The 23,395-nt window shown below is 37.4% G+C and overlaps 1 protein-coding gene across 1 annotated transcript in view; it reads left to right on the top strand.

The window, feature by feature from the left end:
* The window catches only part of ASCC3 (activating signal cointegrator 1 complex subunit 3), a 257,319-nt gene that overhangs the window by 228,254 nt on the left and 5,670 nt on the right, over nt 1–23,395 (top strand). Inside the window, exons 37-39 of the mRNA XM_014964733.1 lie at nt 6,852–7,076; nt 19,643–19,794; nt 20,303–20,453. Of these exons, the coding sequence (XP_014820219.1) occupies nt 6,852–7,076; nt 19,643–19,794; nt 20,303–20,453 (528 nt within the window). The remainder of the gene's footprint in view (nt 1–6,851; nt 7,077–19,642; nt 19,795–20,302; nt 20,454–23,395) is intronic.

Below are 23,395 nucleotides of genomic sequence, written 5' to 3' on the forward strand. Positions count from 1 at the left end.
TCCTTAAACTGTGCAAGTGTTACAGGCTTACTTATAATCAATAATTTAACTTACAAACCTGAGAGTGAACTAAAGCCACCTCTATGAAAGCTGTACAGGCTCAATACTATGAAAGTACCTACACATTTTGGGGAAAAATGAATGTATTGTAAGAAAGTTTTTTATTAGGACTGGCCAAAAAAGTAGCACTGAATTATGATTGTGATCATAAACTTTATGAAATATGGATTGTGAGATTTAAGACTTACCGAAAATCATGAATCCGTTCCTTGTTTTAGTAAAGATGCAATTTAAAAAGGAAATTATTTTCAAACAGAATGGTTCTATAAGTCTATTTTTTACCATTTGGTAAAACAATTGCAATGATTGTGTTATCTGTTACTGTATCTTCCTGTACCCTGAAGCTTAGCCTCTCTGATATACTTAGGAAACTTTGGGGAGGGGGAAGGGGGGAGGAAATAGACTTCCAAGTTAGTATAGAAGTCCTAATAACTTTTTTCCCCATGTCAAATTATTGTTATTTTATATAATCCCCCCTCTCACATATGCTAGCATGCTTGCTTTTTCTTTTAGCAGCTCCACGCTGAAGCGGAGGTCTGTGATTTAACTTTGTACTTTAGAAGTTGCCAGATTTGCCAGGTCACTCTCTGCTACTGGTAGCTAATATTGCTGACCTCCTATTGCTCTGTGCGGAGTGGCAAAGGTCTTTCAGACTCCTGACCTCTGGTCATCAGGAATGTCATCAGTAGTTTGTAGTTTGGATGTTTTAAGTAAGAGGTGAACTTGTGAAATCTAAACCCTGCAGGGTGTTTTAAAGTGATCACTCAACTGTTTCATTGCCCTAGCTTGTACTTTTTATGATGTTTGTAATTGTAAAATTTGTGGTGTTTATCATACGCAGCTATTTAAAAGCAAAAATCAAGCACTTGTCTGTTTAAGAAGTCTGAGAATACAATTATATATGATTTCTCTGATCAGTAAGATGAAACTTTATAAGAATTGCAAGAACTTTTAACTTGTATGCTCTTATAAACTATGTTTGTAGGTCCCATTACTGAAATGTGCCCCTTTTACATCCTGAAAGATAGTTATAAATTAATTTTTAAAAAATAATAGATTTACATAATTGCATGTTGATGGGTTGAACAACTTCATCTCTTCAACTTCTCAACTGGAAATTTCCAATGCCCTCTCTGGTAAATCTTAAATCTGGAGACAGACTCCAGGGTAGCCCAGCCTCACTGTTTTGCTCCTACATAGTTAATTGGGTTAACTATACAATTTGAACTCTATACTTCTTTTTTTTTTTTGACACATATCTTTTAGCTGTAAAAATCCATTAACCACTAATTAGATAATAAATAAAAAAGTTAGTGTTGGTTTCAAGAAGATACTGAGCAGCCCTTACCCCTTGGCTGTTTCTCTCCATCCTACACATATCTGTTTTCCTCAGGTGGCAGGGAGAGGTGTTCTATGGTACACAAAGGCAAGGAGCTGATTTAGAAATGGTCTCTGTGGTGAATTACAGTATAACATAGTAAGTAGATTCTAATCTGACAGCTTTGGTTGTCTTCTTTTGCCTCATGTTAGCCACTCGTCAAGATCTCTACTGAACTTCAACCTGCTCTGTTGCTTAGCAGAGCCCGTCAGGCTGCCCTAAAAATCTAGAACGTCACTTCTGCAAAGTTCGTCTTAAAAGTGTATTTTTACACGTGTAAAACAGAGCGAGGAAGCTCTTTGTGCAATGTCTGCTGTCTAAAAGAGGGCTTCCAATCTAAATATCCCTATGTTATGTAGCGGCTTCAATTAGCAGGTAGAAATTAATTACTTTTTTTTTTTTTTTTGCCTGTAATATGAATCTTGAAAACATGCATCATGTTTGTTCATGTTTAAAGAGGAAACTTTCTTATAAGTAGTAATATATGTTTATAACTGTCTTTAACTGGGATACTGTCCTAGATCTTTTATATCTAGCAGTAAAAAAGAAACCCAAACATTTTAAACTTTGGAAGTTTGAATTATGTCCCATAAAACTGAGACCAAAGTATATACATTTATAGGCTACCAATAAACTCCTTAAAATAGGAGTTTATAATGGAATCACTAACACAGATATAATTTTCAGGGCAGTAATTTTAGCAAGTACTTCCCAAATTCCATTTTTCTGGCCTATTTTACTTTTTGGTGTGAGCAGAAGAACAACTTTTAAGTATGTGGTCAGTTTGGGTTTTTTTGTTGTTGTTGGTCTTTTTTGTGTTTTTTAAAAGCACATGTTTTCTCACATTTATTTGTTCTCTGGATATAAATCTAAGCTTGATTGTGTTCCAGCTGCCTTCCAGGATACATCTATGTAAATTTAATGTCTTTCCTTATAAATCAAACTCATACTTGAAAATGTGAAGATAAGATAAAGTATAAATATTTTGGTTAATTTAAATAATTTTCATAATATATACTTGTGCCATTATTGTGTCACAAAATAAAATCTTGTTCTCTTGAGAAGAGCTTGGGCAAATGAAGGTTAACTTGGGAACTTTAGTTAAGGATTTTTTTTTATTTTTCTTACAATACAGTTAACAGGGTCAAATGAGATTTTTGTCAGCACAGAAATGGAGATATATATGTATTTACACCAAAGGGAAAGAAATTCAAATTTTTTAAGTATTCTCAAAGAAAAAAGTTGGCATTTGTGACTCTATTACAAAGCATTACCCAGTTATGTAGCTGCTCACAAACTCTTAGGGCTTGTTCTTTCTCTATTTTGACCCTGCTACTTTTCTCTGTCCTGTACTAAGGGTGACAGAGGTATCACCCAGACAAGGACAGTTACAGACTGCTTTAAAGATTAGAATCCAGCTACTTCCAATGCAGCCCATCAGCATCCACTCAGACTACCAGAATTTTAAGTAATTTAAACCAAGGTTCAGGTAAAGAGGATGTGATTACTGTAGTAGCTAAAAAATGATCCTCTTCTTTCCTCCTTTTTTATTATTCTGGTAGTTAATTTAGTACTAGTTTACTACAAGATTTTTTTAATACTTTAGGTTAATGACTGTAAATTTTGGTATCAAATTTTCTAAGAATGCTTTTCCCTTCTTTCTTTCCACATCAGAAACTTGAAAGAGAGCAAAACACATTGCAGGTTTATTAAAGTTGAAAATATGGTGTGTTCGAGTTCACTGTACCTATATAAAGAAAAGGAGCTTACAGTCAGTCAGTTCTAAGGTAGTTTCAATAATGGCATCGCTAAAGAAAAGACGACTGGTTCAACTCTGGAATGTGAGAAACTATTTTTGGTTTGGTTTAGACCCTCATTGTTACAAATTAATCAACTACTCTTTAAAGTCTAGAACTCATTAACTTTATAAGTTTTGCTGTTCCCATGACTGAACTGAACTTAAAATATTCCTGTTTACTTTAGTTGGTCACCTTGATCCCGTTTCTGTCTGTGCTCCACAAGTATCCTCTTCTCTCCTGTAAACAGAGGACAAGATGTAGTTATTTGAGGTTTAAAATATTTCAGAAGGTTTACATGGTGTATAAGTTTATAGTTCAGCTCTCACTATAAAATAGTAAATTTTGGCCAAACTTAACGCATTTTGTGGGTAGAAGAAAATCTGGGGGGTTTTAACCCCATGGACACTGCAGAGCATTGTACCCGCCGTGTTGGATACAAAATTTAAATTTTAGTTTGGTCTGGCTCCTCAAATGCCTCATTGTACCAGAAAAGTGCAGGAGATTATATTTTCAAAGTAGGATGAGTTGTTTGCTTCAAAACAATTCTATCAGTTCAAATAAAGGGTGATGATAATCTGCGTATCTGGAACACGATGTTGCAGACAGGACTCTAAGATGATTCCGTGGCTGCTGTTATGCAGGAAACAGAATTCAATTATCCAAACAGCCCTTTGGCCTTGTAAAATGTAACTGTGGAGTTTATGCAGGTCTACGTGTGACATTTCTCACTGGCAAAGCAAGTTACTGGCTCCTGTATGACCCTGCATGGCATACAAGTTGAAATGCAGGTTTGAGAGGACTCTTACACCTTCAAAACGATGCAGCAGTCTCTAATGCCCAAAAGAAGACATTACTGGGAAAGTCCATCACAGACCTCCAGGAAGCGAGATGTGACATGATTGCCAAGTGCATGATTGCAGAACCCATAGCTAAAATTCCTAGTTATCTCCTGGTATACTCCAGGTTACACTTAACTGTGTAGGTGCTTGTAAACACAATATTTGCACATGGGCTGCAATAGTCCTGATTTAACAGAATAAAAAGGGAAAGTGAAAAATGCACAGCGGTGCTTTGTGGTTTAACTATAAGGTTTGTATTAAGTTTCTTGACTTTAGAATGAAGATTAATGATTGATGCGTAATTTGATCTGTTTCCTCACCCATGGAAGTAAGAACAGTATTCAGATACAGTGTACTAAAATACTACATATATTATATATTGGGTGGAATAGTTGAAGTTACAGCCTTTGCAGAACAGATTGAGATTCACAATGAAAAGGAAAATTAAAATGAAAAAATATTGAGTGAACAGCAGGGCCCATTTGAGGTGATTACAAAGGATGTTTCTTTATTCTGTCTTTTCTTGTGCAACCTGAAAACAGTAGCAGGGGGTTACAAGCAGAGTTCATCACAGACTTGTCAATCACTGTCATTTAACATTTTGCAATGGAAGATGTCTTTATTCAAGGACAGCTGGGCAAATCAGAGAAACAGATTTGCAGTTAGTAGTCTGTCCAGCCTACACTAAGCAAACAAGGACAGGGCAGACGTACTGGCCTCTCACATAAAAATATAATGGACTCTGCTGACCTCGGTGCCCTCCATTCAGCTTCATTCTCAGTTGTATAAAAGCTTCACTACCCATTCTCAATTTCCTTTAATTACCTACATGATGCAGATAAGAAAATGAACCTCACTTACTTACAGTCAATGATCACAAACAGGAAATTAAGTAGGCAACTTGTTTAAAATAAGAGGAGTGTTTTGGAGGTAAATAAAACATGTGCTGGGGAAGAATTAGGGAAAACGTGTTTTCAGGAGTACCAATTGGTCTGGCGTGACTTGGCTGATCCTTCTTTCTGCTACTTTAAACTGCAAAGCAAAACTAAGTAAAAAATCTCCTTGGTAAATATTCTTTAAAATATCTTTGAAGGAGAAGCCAGTTAAATAAAAAGAGTGAAGCAAACACGCAGCCTTCTATAGGGCTTAAAAAGATTGTGACCTTAGGTTCAGAGAATAAATGACCACAGTTTTCACAAGAGATCTAGCAGAGACATCCAGGATTAAGCAGCCGCTGTCTTTAGTCAGTCTTCACTTCTAATCTGCAGTTGAGATATGAAATAAATTAATGACATTCTGATTTTCTTTCTAAATCTTAAGTTGTTTAATACCTATCTTTCCTGTCACATTTATATCACAGTTTAGGGGTACGTTCATTGTGCTGTTAAAGAAAATAGAAAATTTTGTGCTGTCAGTTTCCAAGGGGCTGAAAAACAGATATATATCTGGTTTTAGGAGTTGTCAAAAAAGATTCTGTGTGTTAGGATATTAATGAGTGGATACAGTACTTTGCAAGTCAATCAGGTAGTTCTATTAGGTGTTCTAAAATTGCCATTTTTCTTTACCTTACTCTGCATTGGTTACCATTGTGAATATTTCATTAGTATGGATTTGCAGGAAGTCTGACTGGAGATTGAAGACCAAAACACATAATCTCAAATCTATAGTTTAAGAGGAATATAAAATCCTGAACACTTTCATTTAAAGGTTTCTGCTAAGCCCATAGTTTGGAAGACATTGCCCTTCAGGCTACCCGAATTACTTTTTATTTTATGACAAAAGAAATACACTTTCTTATATTACAGATGGAAAAGACATCACGTATTACAAAATTCTCACTTTACTTACAAATTTTATTCTTTAGGAAGATCATTCTCATTCCAAACAAGAATACATATACATACATATATTTCAGGGTTTTGTGGAGGAAAAAACAACCCCTCCAATTAAGTCACAGAACTGACTCTTCAGCTGAAATTACCATCCTTAGTATGTTTCTGTTGAATTTTCTTTCTTTCAGTGGATTTCCCTAGCAGGAGAATAAGCATCTCTGCTCTGGCTACTAGAACTCTTTCCTCTCAGCCCCAAGGATGTTTCTACTCATAACTACATTTAGATTGTTTGTTGCTGGGCAGCTCCTTTTTGCAACAGTGAGAAAGTTCTTAGACAGCTTTCTCTTTGGCATGAATGGTATTAGTCCCACTCTGGAGCACAGAGGATGGTTTTCAGCACCTACTTACAGTTTTGCTTTTTTGCTTTGGTTGCTGGTCATCTGTTGCTTAGACACTGGCTGCTCAAAATAGTGAAAACAGATTTTAAAAGAACCTTACCAGAACTATTTCAAACCCACTGGGCTTTGAATACAAAAAGTAGAAACCCCCAAAATTGAAATTGTGAATTATTGACTTCTTTATAGCTAACCTTACAATGTTTTTGTGAGCCAACCAGGGTAGGATATCTGTAGAAGGTCATCTCAAATACTGAGTCCATCCAACGAATGTATTTATTTCACTGCTTTTATTTTCTTCTTCTCTGCTATGTGAAAAAAACTTTAAATGTGTGAATATTTGTGAATATTTTACTAGCTATTGTTTTCTCACATACATGATTTTGATAAATAAGTATGCTTTCTAAACATTAAAATGCTGCTATTTTAACAATGAAATCTAACTGTAGTAAATTAAATGCATATACTTTAATGTCTCAATAAGGAGTAATAATTATTGTGAAATCAATTACAACGGTGGTTTTTTTTGTTTGTTTTTTTTTTATTAGAATGCTGAGGAGTACACAGATCTGCCTGTGAGACACAATGAAGATCAGATGAACAGTGAACTGGCCAAACATCTTCCAATTGAAGTCAATCCCCATTCGTTTGACAGCTCACACACAAAAACGCACCTCCTGCTGCAGGCCCACTTCAGCCACGCCATGCTGCCTTGTCCAGATTATGCCACTGATACAAAGACAGTGCTGGACCAAGCAATCAGAATATGTCAGGTACAGTAAAGACATTTCTATATTTAACTCTTGTTGTTTTACTTTTTATTGTTAGCGTGTTGTAATATTTTGAATATAGAAAAATTGGAACTTTTCTTCCCGTCTTGTGGAGAACTGGTACCACACGGTGTGATACCACTTTGTTTAGGGAGGAACTAGATGCCCAGAAAGATGCCCACTTTACAGAACTGGAGGTAAACAAACTTAGGGTAAGAGACTGTGGTACCCTGGTTGGAGGCATCTGTTGCCACAGGGCTCACCTCTCCTTTCATATGCAACAGCTTCTGTCTCCAAACCGCTGAATGTTTTTAAGTCATTCCTGCATGGGTTTGTGCTCCCCACAGATAGTTATGCAGACCCCCAAGAACCTGTCTCCCACGGGTACTTCTATTTTTATAGCACCCAAAAATGCTGGAGTCGCTGCCAAGCATAAATAAAACATGTTTTGAAATGTGATTTGGGATGAGATACAGGGTTTTTCTCTAGCTTGTGAAAAGATATGTCTTCTATTTCCCAATTATGGCAGAGTCAGAGAGCATGCTTTTAAACAAGATTTTAAACTCAGTCTAGAGGCTTGTGACTTTTACTGTTGTACTGCAGTCACAACCCACAGAAACTAAACTGACCATGCAGGGTAGTGGTGACAAGCAATCACATGCACAGCTGCACACCTCAAAAGGATTTTAAAGTAGCAATTTGAGTTTGGAATAAAGCGCTGCCGTATCTGAAAAGCGCAATTACAGTTACAGCAGGAAGGGTGAGCTCCAGTTGATGCAGGGAACAGCCACCCCTTGGATTCTACTGGAAAGGGAGAATATTCTCTTCAGCAGAACTGGACAAGGACTCATTCACAGGTTCTTGAAGCCCAAGTAACCTTCAACAAACTATTCTTTTTACCTTTCTCAGTTCCGTGTCTGTTAAACAGGGACAATAGTTCTTTCTTCCTACAGTTTTTGTTTGCTCAAATTTTAATATCCTCAGTGATCTACATGTCAACTATGAGAATGAGGCTTTGATTTTGTTTGAAGCCTATTGGCAATATGGTAACTGCAGACATCACTCTGTCAAGCCGACCAGTTTGTAAAACCACTCTGAGGAATTATTCATCGGTGCTCTAGACAGACAAAATACTGTGGGCAATTTACTGGCCAGTGATTTGGGTGGGTCTCAGCCTTACTGCATAGCAAAACCTGCAGGCTTCTAATACTGATATTGAACAAAGCAAAACTAAAATTAAGAAAAGGAAAGTAAGAAGCAAATAGTTTATTGTTACACAGTCTTAAATTTGGCAACCAGTAGTGCTTGAATGCAGCGCTACTCCAAATATTTCAAATCAATAAAAGCATGGTGCTGAAAGCTTCAATGTATGAGCAGTTACTATTCATAATGCTCACTTATGAACAATGCCACTTGCTTAGCACCTTTCTTTCAAATAAATTACATATTGAAAGTTCATTTACACATTCATGGAATTAGCTTTGGGTTGTTAATTTCATATTTGGGAAAATAATGTAAATCAAAGATTCTTTTCAACAATTATTTTGCTCAGTATTTATCTTGCTATGCTAAGAAACGTAATTTTTAATCCTGTTACTGCATAATAGGTGTTTCAGAAATAATGATCACTCAGAAGAAAACCTAAAATATTCAACAGTTGCTTTAAATTGAAGTAGAATTCAGAAGAATAAGGTGCCATCCTGTGCCTTGGCACTCCCACCTTCTGTTAACTACTATGGAATATTGCATATACAGGCATGTTAAAAAAAAAAAAGAAAAAAAAGAAAAAATCATGCAAGCATTTTTGTATTTTAAAGTTGGCACATGGTTTGCATCTCTTGGGAGAATATTTGTTCCATCTTATTAGTCACGCTTTCCAAACGGAGGTTAAAGTTCCCAGAATCTAAGCAATAGACAGGGTTACACTTTCAATACTGGTTGTTACCTTTTTCCTTAGCGCTGACCTGCTGGTGAACTCTGGGTCAACAGAGGTGGAAAAAAAGATGTTAGTTGTGAGAAAAGGAACTGAACCGTAGAAGGATCCATCGATAAACATATTGGGTGGGTGATGTTCTCTGCGTGTATGAACACGCATTCGCACACCACCAAACATAAAATTCAGCACCGAGACAGGAGTTGGTTTTTGAGTTATGTTCAACTTTTGTTTATTTACTTACAAAGTACTTTAGCTGTTAAATTTGTAGAGCTAACCCTCAAAGTGTGACCTGAACATAAACTGTTATTTTTGCTGGGGGTATGTGAATGACAGACTTTCGATACCAGCGCTGCTTTTCTGTCACAAGAAAGCGAGATCTTTGAAAGAGCTTTTCAAGTGGTTGTATCTCAGTAGGTACAGCAGGGCTCCAGCCCAGCTCAGGTCAGATTTCCCATCTCCAGCCACAGGACATGAGCAAGCCAGGAAATTGATAGCCAGGCTATTAAACTTCTTCACTCTTCTGTGCTGTCTTTCACATGAATCAGCCTTCTCTCTCATGGTTCCTTTTGCATCCCACCCGTTGTGCCTCTCACCCATTCCTCCAATGTCCTCTGGGCTTCTTTCATCAAGCCTCTAGTGGCTTTAGGCTGAGTAATACTAATGGACAGAAAACTGTTAAGAGATACATCTATCTGATGGGTTTCAGATAAGACTTCACTCTCTTCTAATAAAATCCTTTATGCCATCACTCTTGAACTGATTTTCCTGAAATGTCTTAGAAGTTTTGATTTTATGTTAGAATTCTGTCCCTCTATACGCATGATGAAAGACAGAAGTCGTAAGCATTTAACAGAATTTGAGGAGTCATGGTGCTGACTCAATGAAGGAATGTAATTGTTAACATAGGAAATGAAGAAACATAATCTGTTACAGTTTTCCTATAGTTAGCATTTGTTGGGTATAGATGGAGTTCATTACAGCAAGACAAAATTTACTATTTCTGTATGAAATACAGAATTGTTTCCCTTATACTGCAGAAATATGGGGAATAGCAATATGTAACCTTCTGGAAGGTGAACGCCTCTGCTCCCCCAGCCATCTCTGTCATGAATGGCCGATGACGAGACTGAAGGAATGTCCCTGCTCTACACTGAAAAGCTCAGTTCAAAAAATTAACAAGGTTGTTATCAGTGACAGGCTCTCACAGATAAAGCACAGAAGGTTCCCATGGCTCAGAAAATCTGCCATGACTTCCTATGTCATCCTGGGCAAGTCGTTTAATTTTTCTTTGCCTCTGTTACCTTTAACACAATTAGTAAACTGCATCTTCTCTTCAAGCCCAGCACTCCATTTGCATTATTTTTGCTAGGGAAAGATAGAGGAGTCAGTAGGATGGTGCTGAGCACTCCAGTAGCTGCTCAAAATCAAACACTTCTCCACTTCTTGCAAAAGAACATCAAAGAATAAAAATTCTTATGAAATTATTTGTCTAATATTATTATGGAATATAATTATTATTGTAAAGACAATACCTCACCTTTTTTCCTATCTCTGATTTAAAACTATGTGAAATGGACTAAATCTAATCTCTTTTTTACTTCTTTTGTCAAGCCTTATATTTTGTGACTGTGTATTCAGCGATCAGTTCTTCCTCTGCTGTTCTAAGACTATCGCCTATATTTGCATTAATTGAAATGGATAATTGAGGCAGTAATACCGCCAGTCTCAGATTCAGCAGGGCAGTCTCTGCTAGGAAATAACGTGACAGTTGCTGGCTTTGCATTGGGATTGGCCACAAGCCTCCACTTGTAGTATAATCGTTGATAAAATATTTTAATATTGCCAGGAGCAGAACTGCCATGGAGCTCAGCCTTAACCTCTGAGGAGTGTTTACCTATGGATGTGTTAAACGCATCTCAGCAGGGTACCTGTGCACTGAGAAGATGGACATGAAGTCAGATTCCAAACTGCAGAGACTCGTTTGCAGGGAAATGAGAACCTTGAGGCGGTGCCACTCACAGCCTGCCTCTCCCCATCATCTTACTCCTCCAGAGCATCTGATTCTGAGAGGAAATAAAAAACTCTTTGGGTGAAGCACTGCATTTCCTTCGCTGCACACTGATGTGTGTAACACGGCTTTGCCCATTCTGACATCATTAAAGGCAATAAGTTGTTTCTGGTCATTTAAATTGTGGCTCTTGCTACAGTTCTGCTCATGAGAATCATCTTTGAGGTACATGTTCAGGGTCATGAAATATTGCACAAATATGCTGCCCAATCCACCTGTCTCTTAAGAGCTTGCTTATATATTAAAGGTTCACTCCACCAAACTGCAGACTGTTCTGGCTGGTGGTAGGAGCTGTATCTGCTGCTCCTCACCAAAAAGGTACTTTCTGGCCATACCAGCTCAGCTGCAGTCCATAGAGGTGCCCAAGCTGCAGTTCCCAGACTAAAAGAATGAAAATGCCCTTCAGCTCTGGACTTCCCATCTCCCCCAAACCTCCTCAGCTCCTAACAGCCACTAAAACTACCCACTCGTGGAGCCATATCCCTTGGAACATTTGCTTTCCTGCCTATGAGGAAACAGAGAAGTTCTTTAGCATCCTAAGTGTGTTCGAGCTCCTGTGTTGGTTGTTGTTAGTGGAGGTGTGCTGGTTCCCTGCTGCAACGTGCTGGGAGTTGCAGGAATGGCCTGTTTTACAGCTGTGTGTGGAAGATTTGTCCAGAAGTACCCAGGGAAAGAGGTAATTGCTTTGTTTAATGGGTGCGTTGGCAACTATAAATAAACGGGCAGCTTTACTGAAGGAAGGGAAGAGAATCAAATTAACTTGAGAATGCAGAGGATTATTCAGAAACAAGTGAAGAGCAGAGGCTGTATCTCTTTAGCTGCTACAGGTATTTGTGTATGCGGTGATACTACAGTGAGTAACACCACGTTTGCAGTTTGCTGTTTACTGGCTGCTGTCGTGCTCGGATGGCTGTTACTCCACATTAGGAGGGGGGAAATAATAGAATAATCAAAACCCTTGCAGCACATAGAGTGGGCAGTAATGCTCACTTCCAGCTACTAAGCAGCCCTGGATAGATCTGTAGTGAAAGGATCCGGGCATGGGGAATGCTGGGGTGGAATCACTTGCCACCTGCTTGTGTTTTATAGGTGTATGTGGGAGCAGGGAGGGTTCCCTTTGTGGCAGAGGCAGTGGGGTTTTTGCTTGCTGTGGATAATCGGTGAACTGGTGTATGGAAGCATCTTGGTGACAGTTTAATGATCCTTCGGTGCTGCTTATATATATATAATCCCTCCCCCACCCATGACAAACCTTTTCCCAGTTGGGGCTGGAGGAAATGAGTAATGCTTAACCCATTTGTGTGATCAATTCACTTAAGCAGCTACTGTGAAATGTTAATCACAACTTTAATTTGTACTGCATTAGCATTTTGATTAACTTGTAGGCTTGCTAGCACACTTGAAGCACTTTTACTCATAGTTACAGCTCGGAAATGACTTTTTGATTAATTAAGTTTGTTAGACAGCAGCTGAGCTTCCTGAATGCTAACCTTATGGGGCTAAAAGTTCAGGAGAAAGTTACTGGGAATAACTGTTGCTGTTGAAAAGGATTCTTGTGAATGCACTCAAAATGTTTTAATTATTGACAAAATATTACATTACTGCTTTGAAACTGACTTTAAAGAGGGCAGATTTATTATGAGAAAGATGCTGTATATTTTTCATGGGTTTGGTAGATTTGTGTAAGATTGGGGACAAATCTCATCTTTAAGACATTGTTTATGTTTAGGAAACTGGGATTTCTTGCCAAGAGATTTTTCTCAAAAACATTCTATTGTATTCACAGTTCAGTAGCATCGTAGAGAATATGAATTTATTAATTACTAACTTGAAAATAAATTGGATATTGGGACTCAACAAGTTCTGAACGTGTTGGGTTATGCCCTACCAAGTTTATATTGCTGGTATCACATTCCAGAGCTGCTTTTCTCTCTGTAATTACCATCCAAAAAAAAAAAAATCAGTCAGCACCCAAGGGTTGCGCTCCACTAAATGTAGACAGTAAGTGATTTGTCCTTTCCCTGGTTCCGATCGTACTAATAATGTTACTATGGAGGCTAAAGGATGAATGCAGGGATAGGAATCTTACAAAGCAGCCAGGAAGGTCGTAATTTGCATACATCAGCGAGACCTTTCTGATGATGGGAGAATGAAGAATTAGTCTCTGGCAGGGGGTAGCAGAGCGTATGGAAGAGGGAGCTGACTATGCTTGTAAAAATTGAAGGGAAGGGGATGCAGAGGGCAGTATTAAAGGAGTGCCTCCTCAATAGGATTAATTACTTCTTAGTCACTATATATCTGATGAAGTACAAGGCAGGGAGGGGAGTGGTCATAGGCTGAAACTATACAGCTGTATGATTTAATTGACCTGAAAGAACTCCTCTTCCTCCCCGCAAATGAATACGTTTCTAAAAAGTAATCTTGGGCTAGATCTCTGAAGTGCAAAGGTTCTGTAGATGCCTGGTTTGCCAACATAGATCCTACAAAAGGCAGCGACCTTAAAACCCTCTGTAAGGCTTCTTCAAATAAATCCCAACTTTTCAAGTCAGTTATTGTTTCTGGAGTATATAATTGAAGCATCGTAATCATGATTTATATAAAAACATGAAATTTATAGTGCATGGCATGCTTTAACATCTGGAAAAATATTTTACTTGTATTAGCATGATCTCAAGTCACATGTGGATCATAATATAATATTACATACTGGAAGGCTTCCTACGTTTAAAGCATGTGCAAAAAAGATTTATTATTATTCTGAGTTCATCGTTTTCAGGAAAATGGGTAAAATGCATATGCTTTTGCATATTATTATCTATAAATATTTGTCATATAAACTCTGTTGTCCTAAACAGCTGTAATTAGGCACCATTCTAATTATTTTAATAGATATATGGATTTAAAGTGTATGGATTTCTAACTGAAGCCTAGTCATAGACCACAGAACTTACATTAGCATGCAGCGAAGATGAGAGTGGGGACATTTTTGATTATTTGATATGATACTATAAACAATAAATTCAGGTAGAAAACCAGGTACAAAATCCAACCAGCCTTAACTCTGCTTTTTGATGTAACTGTGCAATAACAGTTTAATGTATTTTAGTCTTACACAGTTTATTTCTTTTAAGTTCTTGTTTCCTTCCTCAACACATCACCACAGAGTAAAACTTGTAAATTTTTTTTGGCCCGGAATGAGGTGATTTACTTTACTTTCAAGTCTAAGGTGAATGTCGTTCTGCACAGAAGGCTGAATACATTCCTGTACCAACCTTCCATTTCCCAAATGAAGGTGCTCAAGAAAGTGTCATAGCCTGTGAAGCACTGAGACAAAAAAAAAAAAGAAAAATTAATCTTTTAAGAGCGGAGAAGTTTGAGCCATGTAGCTCATCTTGAGTACTCCTGAAGTGTCAGCCCCCGTCCACCAAGTCATTACCACCAATGGCTTCACTGTGGGCAGTTGGCTTTTGGCTGAGCAATCACAGCTGTAATTCTCAGCCACAGGGGCACTGCTTACACTGCCTTAGTCTCCTCAGCCAGCCTCCATATCTAGAGCAGTTATCATTCTTCATTTAGCTTCGTTGCCTCTTTCCTTAAATGTAATTTAGCCACAAAATATTGACATTTATATTTACAATATTTAAAATTACATTTATAGTTACAGTATTTAAGTAGAAATGCTTAGTATATTCAGAGTTATATGACAGGTGACTTCAAACAGAAGAAGAAATTATTCCAAGCAGTATGCAGTCTCTGTTAATAAGATGCAAGCTGTTTCATTTTAACACTTCAATAATTTATCTTAAAGGAAAAAGCTATTTAAGTCATTTGAGTAGATCAGGAATTCTGCTACTTGTACAGTCTCTGCTCCCCTGCCACCTACCCAGTCGTACAAGAGTGAGCCAGAATATCTGGCTTTCAAATTAAGGATGTGAAAGTAATATCAAAAACAGTGTTAAAACTTTGCAAAGAGTTTCTAAAATAAAAGGTATTTCAGTTGCTAGACAAATCTCCTAAATGGAAGGGGGGGTGAGTGGGATGCACATGTTCGTTGTGGAACAATGTATTATCTCTTATCTCTAAAGCACATATTCAGAGAGCTTTAAAACACTGCAGAAAAGCGATGTTTTGCTGTCAGTGAGTGTGCTACACACTCGCCTCTCCCACATCCTGCCTCCATCTTTGCTTCCCCTCAAGGCAGGGAATTATAAACCATAATTTAAATTCCAAGCATGGGGAGTAACTTTGGCTAAAAAGGCAGACTGAAAAATCTCAGCTTCATGTTAGACCAGAAAGGTACAATTTGATCAGTTTAAGTAATACAGTACTTTATGCTAACCAACCACAGCTCCTGAAAAGATGATGATGGAAACCTGGTAAGAGATGCTGAATATTAATGCTTTCATGGAAAGAAAAACAGTAGCAAGATTTTGATCCAAACATTCTGACATTCAATTCTGAATATCATCAAAATGAAAATTTTTGCCATACTTGACAGATAGACCCACATCCATCAGCTGTTGAGCATCAGCTTTTTTATCCTTCCCTTGCCATGGTTTACAGCTTCTTGCTTGCCGTGCTGTTACAAGCCAAGCTATTTTTGATAATGTCAGACAAAAAGCCAAAGGATGTGTCACTAATTGCTATTATTACTTTGTGGTAGTCCAAGTATGACACTTGAAAGGCTTAAAAGCTACTGCCTGATTCTTTCATTAAAACCCATCTCAGTATAGGCCTCTGCTTTTATTCTCCTAAGGGCAGGGAAAGGCCCAAGTAAGATGACAGAAAACATATTTTATAATTTATTGTAACAAGCAATATTTCCCTTGATTCCATCTGTTTACCCCAGGTTTTTTACCGTAGGTTTAAAAGTGGTGGGCTTAGGGGGCTGGTTTTTTTTTTTAACCTGTTGGTTTACAAAAAAATATTTTGTATGTTTTTTTTCTGTAAGTAAAAGCATCTGTATACTTCTGTTGTTCCACTTCTTGCACTTACTGTCCTCTTCTCTTTTTTCTCTATGATGAAATTATCCTGCGTTGGCATGAAATTCTGAGGCTAGAAAGGCAGATAACCCATTTGTGCCATTTCTCAGTTTAGAAAAATATTCTTAATCTGTTCCGATCCTATAAACTGTAACATATTTAAAAATTACTTACTTCTTTGCCAAATAGGAGTTAAAGTTAAGAAGCCACAGATTTCTAGATCATCATTCTGTTTTGTGGTTAAAAACAATGACAAACCAAACAAGCAGCAACTGGAGAAAGTAGAGAAATTAAATGTTATTCATTCAGATAACATGAATATTAAATACTTATCATTTTTTCTTGCCTTTTATAGTATTTTCTTTATTTAGTTGCTACATTTTATGTAGCTAGTTTAGAGATAGGGGAATGACTCAATTCATTACCTTGAGTATTTATTATATAACCATTTAAGTATCAAGCATCTGTGTGTTTTACACTTAGCGGGAAGTGAAACGTGTGTGGGTTTCCAAGGCAGCAGATGAAACAAGGCAACTTTACCATTGTTCTGACTTCTTCACAATGTCACTGTCTTGGATTTCACATCCAGATAGAGATGCTGTGAATAAATTCTATGGGTGAAGAAGCAGAAAATAAGGAGGAAAAGAGGATTTGCCATGTGGATTCATTATAACAATGTGGAACACAGAGCCTCACACACACAGGCTTTCCTTGCTCCCTACGGGGTATCTATCTGGAGGCCTCTATCAATTTCTAGGAGATTTTCGAGGTTGAAAGGATCCTCCAGTTAATTTTGGTGTATAGCTTGTTTTAGATTTATCTTTCTCTTACGTCTTCTCTCCTCCTTTTCCCCTTTTCAAACCTCTGTTAAAAGGGGTGGGGGTAGAGGGATAGATTTAAAAAAAAAAAAAAGAAAGAAAGAAAACAATGAAAGCAGCGTTATGCATGTACCCTCACAAGCATTTTGTGAAAATACCGCTGCTTCATGATGACTAAAAATACAACTTGCTGTATTCGTGTTGCTGGTGGTGGAAAAGACAGGATACCTACACACCCAGTATTCTTCCACATTTTTCAAATGTGGAAGCAGGTAAAGAGCAACTTGCCCTGTAAGTTTAAAAGATCACTCTGAGAACAATTCCCTCTTCCTCTGACTAAAAATCATGTGAGCCAACACATACATCTACAGGCCGTGAAGCTGCTTCTCCTTTCAAATGGGACTTCTAACACAATTTTATTTTCTGTTGGGTAAAAAGAATCATACCTGGGAATCACCTTGGCAAGCCAAGTGCAAAGACAGAAGAAGAAAGCCATGAATGTTGTGCTGGGAGGTACTGTTTCTAGGGCCAGTAGGAATGTTATTGGGGTGTTTCAGGGTGCTGTGGCTCTTCCTTTAAAAAAGTCGAGTTAAATGTTAAATCTAGATCTATATTCGCCGAAAGGCACTTTATCCACAATTCATGAGAAATGAGACAACATTTGTGTAATACAGGGTAACACTTCAAATATTTTTCTAAGTGTCACTGATCTTATCACCCTGATCTGGAATAAAACCTGTTGAAATTGCATTGTAAACTGCTAAAATAAACTGTGTGACTGGCCAAGAGTGAAACTAGCTTGTGCCTTTAAACTCAGTATTTCTCCAGAATCAGTGTAATTTAATTGAAATAGCTCTGCGTGTGTAAACAACTCCTTTGTTTAAAGAAGATTTCACTGTTTAGTTTGCCTTAAGTAAATGCTGCCTTTTGTTTGTCTGTAAAACATTTGATTAAATGTAAAGACTTACATAGACAGCTTCTCCTCATTACACTGCTGGCTGGAAAATAAGTTAAAATGACGGAGGTGTCTGCTGTCTAAGGAAGTATCAAACAATATCATTGTCTTTAAAAGAAAAACCCATGGAAACATCTTAAGCCTAATCCTAAACTATAGCTCTCCTACTACCGAGAAGATGGTATTTAAAGAAGTGTTGAAACTGTTCAATATATGAGACTCTTTTCTTGCTTTCTTAAAAAACATTTTAAGCAGACTCCAAATTTCCTACGTGGCAAAACACTTTTAAATATATGACTTTGTACTGAATTAGAGTGTTGTAATATGAAGACTCACAATTTATTGTGATTGTACTGGTATTATAAAACAAAATAAGCAAGGCAACTAACGTATTATAGCATCATTTTCTTCACCAGCTGAAATGCTTAGAATCATAGAATGGTTAGAGTTGGAAGGGACCTTAAAGATCATTGAGTTCCAAGCCCCCGGCCATGGGCAGGGACACCTCCCTAGTGGGAGAGGTTGACCAGGTTGCTCAAAGCCCCATCCAGCCTGGTCTTGATTCTATAAAGCATAATAATTGTTTTGATGTGCCCTAGACATGGTGGAAAGTATATATTCAAATAACTGCATTTACTATTTTAAAAAATTATGTTGAAACCAAAAGCTCACGTTTGATCCTTTCTCCTTTGGAAGAACTCTTAAATTCTCTTTCAGACTGACCAAACGGAATTTAAGTCCAGTCAGGAAAAAAGGAAGCATAACGAATTTTTTCATGTCAGTAGGGCCACTGGCAATGCACAATTCCTAATAAATTTTGCAGATTTAGATCTTCGTGCCAGTGATACTTAGAGTGTACCTCTGGCAGTATTGTCTAAAGTGTAGTAAGTGGAAATGGAACAGCAACTCAGCAGACTTGGAAGGCGGGAGGGTCATTAACACTTTGAAATGTGTGTAGCTGGATAAGGGGTTTTGTTTGCTTGGGGTTTTTATGTACTTTGGGAAAGCTTTTCAGATTCAGGATAGAGATGCCAAAGGAGAGACAGCCAGGCATCCCTCCTTCAACTCTTTACAATGCAAAGGGTGAAATCCATGTTGTTTCTGGTTGCTCTTACTCACCCGAGATAAACTATTAGCTGTTTTGTAATCTTTCTTCAAGATTTCAAGATAGGTGTCAGCCTTAAACAAAACCTCAAAAATACTCATTAAGCTAAATTTTAGGGGTTTTTTTAAGTCCTTAGATTAACATGGGAATAATAACTGCTACTGGTAAGTGGTATTAATTAATAATAATAAATTAATAATATTAACAATAATATAATTTAGTATTAATTTTTGATCAAATGTAAATATGTTGTTATCCTTGTTCTTAAATAGTTCAAGGATTTTTGAATAAATACACAATTCTGGGAAAGCTCTTATGTGGAAATATAAACCAATGCTGCAGTTAATTGTAACTTCTTCCTTAACAGTAAACTTTGATATTTATTCCTTTCATTCTGAGTTGGATTATATAAAAGAGAGATTATTTGTAAGGAAAAGATCTCACCTTCTGCTCTCAGCCCCCAAAACATGGTGTAAATTACCCTTTCAAGGGTAAGAGTTGATGATGATGATCCAGGATTTAATCCATCTTTTTTAATTCAAAAGGTGCCTACTGCCATCAGCAGCGGTTGAAGTAAATTCCCATGTTGAAGTCCTAGAAATTCCTGTATGTTAACCATTAAATAAATGCTTTTATTTGTATGAACCAGGGACACAGTTATACTACATTCTCTTTTGTTATTTTATACCTGTCTCCTTTGATCAGGCGATGCTGGATGTTGCAGCACATCATGGCTGGCTGGTGACTGCTCTGAATATAACCAACCTGGTGCAGATGGTGGTTCAGGGTAGATGGATACACGACTCTTCCCTGCTTACTTTGCCCAATATAGAGCTACACCACCTTTACCTGTTCCGGTATGTAATTCTTCTAAGCATTTGGTTTGCATTTTAATTGCACCTCTGACTGCTGATTGTGTTTGACTGTCATTGCTGTGCCCGAGAACGTTCATTAGTGCTCCAGAAGCAGAGCTCATTCTTTCACAGTGATGCTTTCCCAAATGGAGTTTCTGTTTCTGTTTTCAATATTCATTGATTAATTAACCCCCACAAATTATTTTGAGAACCATGATTCCAGACAAATTAACAAGAGATCACTGGAAGGGTTCCAAGTCCTAATAAATCTAACTCTGTATATTAATTATCTCTTTATTTTAATCCATTATAAAAATACATTAGTATCCATCTTAGCATCATAGATAATGCTAAGCTCTGCAGATGCCTGGATGATGCAGTGATTAATGCTACCCAAACATAAATGACCAGCATTTAATAACAGAAACCAGTATCAAGTTTTAGCACCAAAACAACTGAAAACAAATGTTTTCTTTCCCTCCCTGGGCATGTGTTTTGCTCTCTGTGTCAGGAAGTGGAGCCAAGGCAAAAGGAAGAGCGTGCACGGAGGTTACCAGGGCCCCATCGAGTGTCTGCCCGAACTGATGGCTGCCTGCGAAGGGAAAGAGGATGTTTTTGCTTCCATTGTGGACAGTGAATTGCAAACATCACACGTTTCACAGGTAATACTGTCTGTCCGGGGGCATTATCCATGTGATTGGAAAGGAAGAGTAGTTGGGAAAAGAAACACTCGCTTAATTTCCGTTCAGCAAATGCCACGTGAGGTTCTGTATAAAGCTCAACACGTTCATTGCTCTAATTCCAGGGCACTGCCAGCTTTACAGGGTTTCTTCTCTGCCTGTTTTCTTAATATTATTTTCACTTGTTCCCTGCTAACCAGTAACAGGGTCTGGTTTATGGCTGATATCGCCACATCTCTTTGCTCTAAAGATGCTTTTCCAGGTCATTCAATCTGCTGGGTGTTATCCACCCTTTCAGGGCCAGCGATGCACCAGGAATACATGCATTGCAAATGGCATCGTAGCTGCTTTCTGAAGTGGTCTGTCAAACACCATTTTTTTTTTTCTGGCAATACCCTTAGTAAAAGATCCAGCACTCATTTTCTATTCAAAACAGAAAAAGGAGATGAAATTCTCACAGGGGGAAGAAAAAGCACTATCTCAAAACGCTGAGGCTGCTGGAGTCCTATTATCAGTTTGGTTTTCAAGCCACTTTCAGCAAAGGGCAGCCGCGTTCCATAGTGTTCATCACATGCTAAGCCTGTTGATTTCAAATAAATGTACCAAAGATGAAAACTTCAAAAGCCATACTTCAAGTGTTTTTTATTTGAATATTTAAAAGGACAGCAATATGTCCTGTGTTTGACTGTTCAGCTTCAGTTAAACCTTTTACTGGTATGCAAACAAGAAGAAAAGTACTTAAATGTCTATAACAGACATCTGCATTTGTAACTAAATTAACATCAAAATTTTGAATTAAGAAAATGTATTGACATCCAAACAAGGCTTCCTTTAACAACAGATTTCTAACACAATACACATTGATTTCAGTCCAACTTTCAGATGTGATAAAAAATTAGAACATTGTTATAATTAGTTCAGGGAGAACTCAGAAGTAAACTTACTTAATTTATTTGCATAAATTGCCATTCTGTTATCTTTAAAAGCAAATGCAAATTGGCTCTGTCTGATATGATGATGGTTATTTGGCTCAAAAGTGCTTCAATTTGCGTAGCAATCTGGTGTCGTCTCTGCAGTGAGGCGATCCCAGGTAACATACAAATCCTGAATTATTCCAGAAATTAGTATGTTTAAAGCATCAATTTAAGTGCTAATTGCAGTAGTAATGAGAAAAAGCAGTACTACTGTGAGATTTGCATCTACTGCCCCATCAGTATGCCTGGAACGGCTGCTGACTGGCAGAGGATTTGGCTGCTAATTAAATAATTGTATGCATGGCAGTGTTCTCGTCTGATTCAATAGATGAAGATTAATCCTCAGATAAATATGTTTGGCTGGTATTGAAATGTCTTAGCAGTTTCTTCAAAAATAGCTTGTGTGTATGTGGTGTGTACGTTCACACCGTGAGTGACTCTCTGCCTCTATATGTCCATGTTTGTAAATAGAGATGCAGATAAAGAGGGAAGCACAGAACGTTTTAGCCTCAGAGAAGGAGAAAGTTTCATTCCCGTGAGCTGGGAATGGCCATATTGGGGGTAGCAAAGCCATGACTGAGTTATGCAGGTCATTGCAAACATGAAACATTTATACCAACATTTTATATGCTTTAGGGCAATTTTTTTTTTTTTTTTTTCAGAAATAAACCTACTGTAATTACCTTGTAGAGAAATAAAATTCATATTGAGACTGCCTGTTGAGTGCCTTCAGACGTAAAGTCCTTCAAGGCACACTTAGACAGGGACCAACCAAAAGAAAAATTCTTCAATAAAAAATGCATCTTTGTGATATATTTTCTATAATTAAAGAATATAAGATTACAGAATTTAAGCCTAGCGTTCGGGCACCAGACCTGAGCAAAGTCAAATGAAGTGGCAAGTGCACCACTAAATTGCCAAAACCATTCTTTTCCTAACAAACCTTTTACTTCTCACTCACAGTGTATTGAACCTATATCTTAAACCTCTTATTAGCATGAAACTGGTAAAAATAGTTTGAGTTTTACATAAATTTGAGGCAGACAGGAAAAAGAAGAAATTGGAAAGGAAATTGGAAAGGAAGCAGATTGGTAATTAATTTTTAAATAGCGGCTCTTGAAGCTGTTCATGGATTTGGAATATTAGACTAAGTCCTGGTGAGACAGATTATTGGCAAAAATGCTAATGATGTTATCAAAGGTTCATGAAGAATTTCTCACATGATTATTATTTGAATCTATGGGTTTGGTAGGTAAATATATATATAGTATATATGTACATGCACGTGTTGGGCATCTTGATGTATTTAAAAGGCGCTACTATGTGCTTCTGTCATTCTATACAGCAAGAAAACAGTAAAATTGTCAAGAAATATCTATGTGACGTTTAATTTTCCAGAAGTTAGTTATAATCCTAAACCTCATTGCAAGTCACCCAGGCTTTAAAAGCCAACAGCCTAAATTCAAAAACTATTTAGACTGTAACTCTGATCCTTGGCCTAAGCTCCATGTTTGTTTCGGTGATTCATTCTGAATCATATTTCTTTAACAAATCTTTTTCAGTTTTGAAATCACTTAGGCATAAGGCATCTTTTAAAATACTATGCTGATATTTATATTAGTGAAAGAGAAAAAAGAAACTTCAGGACTGAAAAAAGCATTATGGCTGCTGTAGTACCAGCTGCTTTTCCTCTGGAAGTATCTGTGTTCTTATGAGCTCTTTCATTTTCACCTGCTACTACTGGACTCTTTTCCTCAGTAAGAACAGCATTTCTTCCTTTTCTTCATGTTGCCTGGATGATTTAAAGGCAGGCTCCTGGCCACACTCCAGCCATCATCAAGCAGCACTGCCTTTGCCTTTACTTTTTAAATACACAAGGCCTGGAGAATGACATATTGCTAATGCTTTCTTATCTGATTAGAAAGTTACTCCAAGTAACTTTGGTTTGTT

This window comes from Calidris pugnax, unplaced genomic scaffold (assembly GCF_001431845.1).
Source record: "Calidris pugnax isolate Ruff unplaced genomic scaffold, ASM143184v1 scaffold219, whole genome shotgun sequence".
Taxonomy (NCBI): Eukaryota; Metazoa; Chordata; class Aves; order Charadriiformes; family Scolopacidae; genus Calidris; species Calidris pugnax.